The sequence below is a fragment of the Athene cunicularia genome, assembly GCF_003259725.1.
Source record: "Athene cunicularia isolate RWA chromosome 14 unlocalized genomic scaffold, athCun1 chr14_part2, whole genome shotgun sequence".
Taxonomy (NCBI): Eukaryota; Metazoa; Chordata; class Aves; order Strigiformes; family Strigidae; genus Athene; species Athene cunicularia.
Window position 1 is genome coordinate 141,103 of NW_020799119.1, and position 9,747 is coordinate 150,849.

General features: G+C 60.7%; 1 protein-coding gene across 1 annotated transcript in view; it reads left to right on the plus strand.

Annotated features, from left to right (window-relative positions):
- Positions 1-3,657: 3,657 nt before the first annotated feature.
- The window catches only part of GRID2IP (Grid2 interacting protein), a 27,136-nt gene continuing 21,046 nt past the window's right edge, over positions 3,658-9,747 (plus strand). Inside the window, exons 1-3 of the mRNA XM_026859358.1 lie at positions 3,658-4,132; positions 7,772-8,026; positions 9,375-9,515. Coding sequence (XP_026715159.1) covers positions 4,098-4,132; positions 7,772-8,026; positions 9,375-9,515 — 431 coding nt within the window. The 5' untranslated portion in view covers positions 3,658-4,097. The remainder of the gene's footprint in view (positions 4,133-7,771; positions 8,027-9,374; positions 9,516-9,747) is intronic.

Sequence of the window (9,747 nt, forward strand, 5' to 3'; positions counted from 1 at the left end):
TTTTTTTTTTTTTTTTTTTTCCCTCTCGTTTTTAGCTCAAATGGATTTCATCCCATTTGCCCGGAATTAAGCTCCTGCGGATTTTAATTTGCTAGACATTTTCTTCATCCGTTTGGTTGTGGATAGCAGGGATAACGCACGTGCTTGCGCCGGGTCCTCCCCGCTCCCATCCCCTGCCCATATGGCTGGTGCGTGTAGTAAAAGTGCACAACTGTAGTTCTGCTCAGGAATGATGAAATAACGGCGGCGAGGGGGAAAGATGAGCTGTCTCGGGTGAGTAGCAAACGGACTTTTCCTGGGAGCTGAGGGGGCTGGGAGGGGAATGGGTTTAAACCAGGATAATTCTCAAATCTAGCAACTCCCGTCACCGCAAAAAATCTGAGATCTGCTAAAAGTTTAATTAACTCTTAGCATCCGTATTGCATCAGAACTGCTCCTGTCAGGGGCTCTGCAGGCATCGCAGCTCTGCCGGGGAGAGGGAAATCTCCCCGTTTGTGTTTCTCCATCACCCGCCAACGCCGGAGCCTGGGTCTGGCCCTTGGGGAGCAGGGGGGTGTCTGCGCTCCGCTCCCCGCGGCCGTGCCTGGCCTGTGTGCAGGGGCTGCGTGTGCCTCGCGCCGGTGTCGGGAGGGCAGTTGGGTTATTTCGGGCAGGTCGGGGTCCCAGGGGTGTTCGCCTCTCGGCGCTGCTCTTATTTCTGAGCTGTTTTCAAACCAGGGCAGAGCCGCGATTCCGGCAGCGCAGCGGTGCTGGCTCTGCACCCAAGCGCTCTGCAGCGCTGCCGCAACGGCACCGCGTTTTCCCTGGACTCGGGGGGCCAAAGCCTCCCCCCGGGCCAGGCGATCCGGGAGGATCCTCACCCCCGTGGCGCAGGGGTTTAGCATGTGCCCCCCACCACGTACCGGGCGCCGTCTCCCTTTGCCCCGTGTTTCCCCACCGGCGGTACCAGCGTGGCACCAGCTCCCAGCCGCGGCGTTTCGGTTTGAAACGTTTATTTTCAGGAGAATTGGGGAGCGCTGGAAGCGCAGATCCCCTCCTTGCCACTGCCCCTCGGTGTCACCAAAGCTGGGGCATCAAACACCGGTGTCGATTCTTACAGGAGCAGCGCCCCATTAACCTGGATTTGGAGAGCGGGAGGCGCGTGTGCTCTGGAGCACACCCCCCCCGCCCCTGGCCGCGCTGAGCTGGTTTAGGCAGCTCTGTGTTGTCACGGATCCCCTTCGAGCCGTGTTGTGCTTCCCTCTGCTGCAGGGAGAATAGTTTGGGGTAGTTTGAGACTTCGCGGCTTTGGTTCCGGTCCGTTTGCATCCCGAACCGTCTTGGCTCCTGGGGGAAAACCGAAGCAGCCGAGGCTGCTGGGCCGAGGCGAGCGCTGCTGGTTGCAGTCGCTTCTGATCCCTGACAAAGATAAACCCGCTGCCCGTCGGGGGTTCCCTTATCACGGGAGAAATTCCACTGCGTTCATTTTGATAATGCCCTCAACACAAGCTATTTGCCTCGGCTTGCTCTTCGTGGCAATAAAATCGCTTGGCATGGTCCCGTATTAAAATACTCCAGCCATCTGTGACTGTCCCTGGATAAGAAATGTCATTTTAGCCATCGGGATTTACATATTACGGGTTGTGCTGCTTCCCTGCGTGTTCCCCCCATCACGTACCCGCTCCTCCAAGGCTGGGGGGGAGCTTCCCAGCTCTCTCGGGTGCTGATGCAGGTTTGCAGTGGGGGTGACCCCCCCCCCCCCCACATCGCTCTGGCTGCTGCCTGACGCAGCGCTTCGACCCGCACACAGCCGCCGTCCTGCTGCCCGGGCCCGGGCAGAGCCGCTCGGAGACCGCGCCGGTGGCGGGACGAGAACGGGGGAGGAAAAGCAGCTCTTGTTTGCTTCCGTTTAAAAAAAAAAATCCCTGATCTGATAGCCCAACATATGTTCAACTGCCCAGAAAAGGGAATTAGGGCAGCAGGAAAAAAGCGTGCCACCAGTGAAAACAATCGGCAGCGAAGTTCCTTTTTTATTGGCTGAGTTCAAATAGGTCATGACCAAAATGCCTCGGTGCAAAATCTCCTGTTAGGGGATTAATTTCTCCTGACAAATCCAACGACGGCTGTAAGGCAGATGAGATCCGCCTGGCCCGCTTGCGCCCCACCACCGAGTCACAACTTTTGTTTTGGGAAGCAGCTACTTGGCCCGAGTTTTCCAGTGTCTGAAACCAAACACGGGGTGCGCAGCCCATGAGGCCGGGGCTGCAGCGTTTGCACCCACTGACCTGGCCCCCATCCCCAGTACCCGGCAGGTGATGCCCTGCAGGATGGAAGCTCCAGAAAAAAGCCTTTCTGCGGGGTTTTTTGAAGGTCGCTGTGTCCCTGGCAGCTGTGGGGCTGCCTGACCCCGCCAGGGGAAGGACAAAGCCACTGGCTCTTGGCGCGCAGTGTGGTTTGGGCACAGGGAGACGGGGTTTGGGAGAGGCGAGAGCACCCCAGGGCCCCGGCTGCTGACAGGGAAGGTGGCCCCAGGCAGACACAGGCTGTGGAGCTGCTCCGGGAGGGCTCTGTTGTGGCAGATAATGCAGCAGTCGTTACGGGAGCTGCTGCAGGGATGTGTCATGAGAGGGTGACCCTCCCCAAAAGCTGCTGTGTGGGGCTGGGGGTCGTGGGCTGGCCCCGGGGATGAGTGGGGTGGCTGGGGCAGGGCTGCGAGGGGCTCCCGGCCCCGGTGCACGGCCACTGCATCCCACCGTGTCTGCACTCTGGGGTGGGAAAGCACCTTCTGCCTATTTAATGATAACAACGGTCACATCTGCAAAACATCTGCAGCCAGATGGGTGATTACAGAGCCTCCCGTTACTGGGGATGGCGGGATAACAGCCCCCGGGACAACCCCAGGTCTGCCGGGCTGGAGCGAGGCCCGCTCGCACCCGAGGGTTCGGAGGGGCTGCGTCCCCCCGCGGCCGTCGGGGGCTGGAGGCTGCCCACACAATCCCCCATGCACGCAGGTAGATCAGGTTTGAGAAAAATCTGTCCCGGTTGACGAGCAGAAGTCTTGTTATGTGGGTAAAGCCGCACAAGGGTTTTCTCTCCCCAGCAGCGAGTGAATTTTAGCACTGTGGAGCGCTGCTGGGGCAGCAGTGCCTTTCCAGACTGGTAGCTGTTTGCACAGCGCAGTTCAGGCATAATCCAAGTGAATCCACCCTGGGATGCATTTTTCTGCACAACCGACAGACTCAAGGTCAGATCTTTGCAAGCTGTTTCGGGGATAAACCATCCCTTTTTCATTTTTCCTTCCTTTGCGACCTGGAGATTGTACCTGATGTTGGCAGCTCTGGAAAGCTTCACATCCTCGTCATCAAACGCGAGCGCTGTGTTTAAAAATGGGGTTATTTTAAATTAAAGATGTGGGGGTTTTATCTTCTATCCCTCATGCAAAGCGCTGCTGTGTTACCCTGGGGGTAAATGATGCTCTGAGGCTCGGGGGGAGGTTTGGGCCCGTGGTCCTGGTCCTGGTCCAGCCGGGGCGGCTCCACCTGCCCGCTCAGCACCACGCACCCGCCGCCGCTGCCGTTTGCCTTTAAGGTTTCTCACCCATTACAGCAGCATGTAATTTAAACAGAAGCACTTTAGAAGTCAACTAATTAGCGCCAGGGAGGCATCCCCCCGGAGTTCGGCGCGGAGCCGTGCCCTCCTTTCTGTTACGAGATCGTTCCAGCTGGAAATTACAGCGACTGCAGTTTTTAGGGAAAGAGAGAGGCTTCGGCGCTGCGAGCGGGGCAGAGCCGGAGCAGGGAGGGCAGAGCAGGCGCTAAAGCCCCGGGTGATAAAAGGAGGTGCTGGGTAGATGGTAAACCTCTGCCTGGGACTGAGAGCGCGGCGGGGAGGTGAGGGTGAAGGGAGGCAGGGGCTCGGCCCAGGTAGGGTTTGCCAGCCAGCCGGCCCATCTGGCCACGGTCCCCACGCACCGCGGGGGTGCCAAGTGGCAGCGGGGCACCGGCTGGCGCGCGGTTTGGTTGTTGGATCCGGCCGCGTCGTGGGCGTGAGCCGAGGCTGGGACTCAGCTGCATGAGGATCTGAAGCGTCTCCCTTTTGTTCCCGCCGCACCCTGACAAATGGGAAAGGACCGGAGTTTCTCTCGGCATTTTCGGTACGTCTCTCCACTCCGCGTCTCGGCGCGTGCGGCGGCGGGTGAGCGGGGAAAGCCTCGCGCCCTGGCAGACGACCCCGCGGGGCCTCTCCTGCCTCTCTGAGCTGTGGGCACAGACCCACGCCCACCGCAGCGGCGGCGAGAGCTGCTGGGGGGAGTCGAGCGACGCTCAGATGAAAAATTGGGGGTGGGAGGCTGGGGGAGAGGTGGGAAGAGCCCATCTGGGTCTGCTTTGTCTCCATGACTATAGTCCCGCGGAGGGATGGGCGGTGAGGACGGGGATCTGGGGGTGCTGCACGGTGCAGGGGGTGTGATGGAGCGAGGACTGGGGACCCCTCGCTCCCAGCCCTGGCTGAGCGTGAGCTCTGAGCAAACTTGAGGCTGGTTTTAGCTGGGCCAGAGCTGCCACCACTACCCTGCTCAAGGGGGACTCATCCTGCACTGGAGAGTCTCAGCGTTCAGCATCCCGGGGTGGGACCTTCTGGGCGAGCTCAGCGCCCGCCGCAGGATGGGTGCACTCAGCAAAGGTGGTTTTCCAGGGCGCTGGGCTGGGGAGAGGCAGCTGTCACCCAGAAATGGGACCGGCTGCCCAGAGGTGAGCTGCAGGTGACCTGTCTGGGAGCTTTAAAAAGAGCCAGTGTGACAAAGACCAAAATGTTCTGCGGAAGCGAGCCTCGGAGCAGGGGCCGAGCGGCTGGGGACGGGTGTGCTGGCAGACGGGCTCCTGCCGGGAGGTTTCCCACCCCACAGCAGTGTCCCGGCCGGGTTGCTTTGGAGAGGGTGTGAAGGCGAAGCAGCTTGTGGCTTCCGGGGCCTCTCCTGGCCTGGAAAACACCCTGAATTTCTGCGTTAGAGTGGACAGAATCCTCCCGACACCGCCACAGGGGAGGGCGAGTGCAGCCGGGCTCCGCAGTGCCTGGGCTGGGGACGCCTTCCCCATCCCCTCCTCAACAGGGAGCAGAGCCAGGGCTGCCCTGGAGCACTCGAGGAGGAGGAGGAGGAAGCTGCAGGCGAGGTCAGCACTGCACACCTCCCAAGCCCTCCCAGGGCCAGGAACAGCCTGAGGGGCTGCTGGGGCAGGGGGCTGCCCCTGGGCGCAGGCCGATGGCTGCAAACCGGGTGGGAGCATCCGCGCTCCCTGCGCCCCAGTGGGATTTGCTGGGAGAGGGCAACCCCGGCCGGGTGCTGCTCCTTGGTGCCACGGCGATGGGCAGAGCCGGGTTTATCCACAGGGACCTGCCAAAACAGCCAGAGTTTTCCCACTGCCCGGCGCCGGTGGTGCTGCCCGGGCGGCAGAGGACAGGCTGAGGCCTCAGTGCTGCGTAACGACACCCCACCTGCGCCTTCGGTGTGTCCCTCCTCGAGGACCAGCCCCGAGCACACACAGCCTGGAGGCCGGCACCCCCTGACCCGCAGGGTGTCAGGGAGCCGGGGGGCTCCAGCCCCAGCAGCACCGCGGCACGGGGCCATCCCAGGCTCCCCGAGGCCATGCTGCAAATTCTCTCCAAGGTTTCTACAGAAGGAAACTATTTTGCGTGCTTTAACCAGATTATTTTTACCAGTCGCTTGGCTCCTCTCCGTGCTAAGACACCGTTTTACTTCTAGTGCTGAGTCTAGAAGTAAAGAAGCCCCTTGAGCCTGTCCTTGTGCCGGGCTATCGAGCCAGCCGTACTTGGCTCCTCAGCCCCGGTGTTTGCCGGCCCGCACTAAGTGGGACAGCCCCGCCGCAGCGAGCAGCCGACTTAAATCTGGTCACCCGAAACGAGAGCGTGCTTCTTCTGCCGGCGAGGCGCCCGGACGATCCCTGGCAGGAGCCCAGCGGGGCAGGGGTGGGGGGTCCCGCCGGGGCTCGCTGCTGCGGCGCCGCGTCCTCCCCTGCCGCAGGGCTGTGGCAGCCCGCGGTCCCGCAGGAGCCTGCTTACACCTGCGGGAACTATTTATTAGCGTGATTTCCCTCTTTTCTAGTTGCTGCTTAATCGCAAGTTGACCGTGAGCGGTACCAACGTGTTACTTATTTTAAATGGTCACCAAATGCTTCGCGTGAGCATATGTCGGCCTCGGGACGGCTTGTGATCTGTCTGCTCCTGCTCAGCGTGAGCCTCCGCTCTTATTTTGAGTTCTGCCATTTGTTGGGGGGAAATACAGACGTCCTGGTGCTGGTAGATTTGGGAGCTGAAGCCTCGCCTTCCTTCTCCTCTGGCTTCACCCAGGCTTTCATGTTCCTTTGGAGAAGTTGCCCAAGGGAGCGGGGAGACCCACGGGAGCCCCCCGCCAGCCTCGGCCTCTCCAGCCGCGCTCCGTTACCAGCCGCCCGTCACCACCGGGCCCTCCGACACCAGCGGTGGGTTTGGCCCAGTTAGCGCCCCCCTGGGAGACGGGGTCCCCGGGCTGTTTGGAAGTGATGCTGGCAGCCCTCCTCCGCCACAACCGTCGGAGTCCGTGTTAATGTAGGGAGCGTGTTCTCGCACGCCACGAGGTGAAGAGCGCTAACGAACCCCATGGGATGGTGGTGTCTAATGAGCGAATGCAGCTGCGACAGGCAGCCCAGTATGGGTGCAGGGAGAAGTTGCTATAGAAACACAGGGAGATAACAGCTCCTCCAGAAGCCCCTGAACGTGCAAATGGAAGGGTAGGAGTAGGTGAGCGGAGCGTCAGCGTCTCACTGTTGCGATGGCAGAAGGAAAAGAAAATTTGTCTCTCGCTGTTACAGGGGTGAACCCTCAGCCAGGGTGGGAGCAGCTCAGACGCACCCTCCTTGCTCCCTCCCGGGATCCTGCTTTGCGCTCACTGTGCATCCCCGAGGGTCCCGGGGGGTCCTTGTGGGGGGCACAAAGGCCACTTGGCTGTGGCAGAGCAGAGGGGAGGTGACCTGCAAGGGAGCAAGTTCCCAGTGGTGTCCCCTTGCCTGAGGCGTCACCGTGCCCATCCTCATCCCAAGGGGCACGAGGCTCCTGCCTGGCCACGGCGGGAGCTGGGGGGTGGCAGAAGCCGAGGCTGGAGCACAGGAGAGCAGAGTCCAGCGCTCCCAGTGCAGGGGCTGGGGCAGGAGATGGGGAGCAGCATTTTGGGGGTCCCAGAACATCTGGGGAAGGAGCAGGTTTGGCGGAGATGGTTTGACACTGGCAACACGGGGAGCACTTGCACGTTGGGATCCTTGGCAGGGAGGAGCGGGGTCGCAGCGGGAAGGGCACTGTGGGCGCACCGAGGGTCCTCCCTGCCCAGCTGGCTCACTGGCTGTCAGCACGGGGAGGCAATTAATCTGGGACTGGACGTCCAGATTACCGGGGTCAGCAGCTGAAGGGGTCTGGGACGGGACATGTGAGAAGAAACTGAGCTGTTCGAACCAGTCTGTGAGCGCTGTGGAGGGGTCCAACATCCTCACCCCGACGGAGCTCTGCAGGGGATGGGGCAAGAGATGCAGCCAGTGTCCCTGGCATCCCCAGCATCCCCGCTGTCCCCAGCATCCCTGCTGTCCCCAGCCCTGGCATTTGCAGCTCTGGGAGGACTGAGGCCAAGAGCACACGAGGGTTAGGGCCGCTCTGCGACCTTTTGTTTCCCAGGTATGGCTGGATGCAGAGCTCGGCATCACAGCTACCTTGGTCCTGCTCCTCAGTCCCCTCCCTTGTCTCATTTTTCCAGGATTTTCATCCCCAAGAAGCACCGGCAGCGGTTTGACGAGGTGGTGTCGCAGAGCCTGATCAGCAAGCTCTGCCGCTCCAAGAGCGAGCAGCACAGCAACCGGCTGCGGCGCAGCCGGAGCGAGGACCACCAGGAGCGGCTCCTCGTCTCCACCCGCGCCAGCTCCGTGCCCCGGAGCCACGAGGAGACCAGCAAAAGCCTCCGGAAAACCACCTCGCTCATCACCAGCAATGTGGCCTCGGGGGCTGCCCGCAGGTAACCCCTCTCCGGGATGCCCTCGAGTTCACGGGCGGCAGCATCTGCTCCGGTGCGGATGGCAGCGGGGGGGATGGAGAGGCACGAGGAAAGGGGGTGTGCGGAGCGGGTGAATCCTCCTGGCCTGAGGATGAACGAAGACCTCTCCGTCTCGAAGCCTGGGTGTGTTTGTGCCCCTTGTCCCAGCTCTGGGCCGCCCTTTCTGCCCCCTTGCTGGGCCGGGCCGTGTGAGGAGCTGAGGTGGCACTTACAGGCTGGGAGGGGGTGTTGGACGGAGGGTCCCTGGCCCTGCCAGCGGGATGGGGGGAGCCTGGGCACGGAGCAGGCTGTGTCCGGGGCCGAGGCGGCCGGAGGAAGGACGGGCAATCCCTGGTGCACGGGGGATTAACCCAGTTCCCACCGCCCGTACGGGGGGTCCTGCCCCAGCCCCGCCTCACAAACAGGGGAGCAGGGTCTGCTCTGTCAGCGCGGGCGGGGAACCCTCCTGGGGGGGACGGTGCTGTCACAGTCACGCCCCGAGCTATTCCCCTGCCTCCAGCTGCTATCGCCAAGGGATCTGGCTGCAGCCCACCTTCCCGCCAGGATAATTTTGGGTGTGACTTGTCCAAAATTCACTTCCAGCAGTTTCCCTCCCTGCCAGCGTAGAATCAGTCCCCACAAGAAGCTTTCTGGTTGTAAACGATCTCGGGGATGTTGCCTTCCCCCAGCTCCCTGCAGGGAACAACTCCCAGCTCCAGTCAGCCTCCCTGTAGGGAAATTTCCTAATGCTCCTTCCAAAATTTCCCAGCTGAATTTAATTTCTCTCATCAGCCTGTGAGACCTTTGCCCTCTGAAACACATCGTCACTCTTATTCTATGTAATATATAAGCTACATCCCATGTTCTACTTCAATAACATGGATTTGAAGGACGGGGCAGTGGTTTTATGAATTTGGCAATTAATGCAGAGCAAGAGGCCGTGCTCAGGAGCTCTGCCCCTAGAAGAGTGGCATCTCTTCCTGCCTCCCCCCAGCCCTCCCCGAGGTTTTGCCTGGGCCGTTTCTAGCACCCTCCAGGTCACTCCCCAGCCCAGCCCAGCTCCACGGGCTCGCTCTGCTCCCCGGCATAGGCAGGCAGAGCTGGCAGGACGGGCAGGGCCGCCAAACCCTCCCACACCTTCCTCCATCCCTAAGGACGTCTCAGGGGCTCCCGTTTGAACGACACTTTGGTATCAAAAGGGACCTTGCTGGGGACACGGGGACTGTTGGGGGCTTGGGCACTCAGGGGACACCCGGGCTCACGGGGCTTGGCAAGGAAACAAGAACCAAATATCAGGCTCTGGTTTTCCATTTGCTTTTTTCACCTGCAGAACCGTGCGAGTCTATAAAGGGAACAGAAGCTTTGGCTTCACGCTACGTGGCCATGCCCCGGTGTGGATCGAGTCTGTTCTCCCAGGTAAGAAAACCTCCAGCCACAAGATCCAAAGACACTTATTTATCTCTGAACTCAAACCTTTAAGTACCTGCTGTTTGTCAGAAAATAGCAAAAGGAACGTTTACAAGGTTCAGTGACAGTTTCCCCTAGCTGAATAACTAGTGACTTCGGTACTATTTAGTTTGACTTTATGCACTCCCCGTTTTGAAAGGTGGAAACTGTCCGTGTTCAGTGAACAGCCTGAAATCACCCCCACATTTCCAGTGCAAGCTGGGCACATCACCGTGCCCCGTCCACAGCCCGTGTCC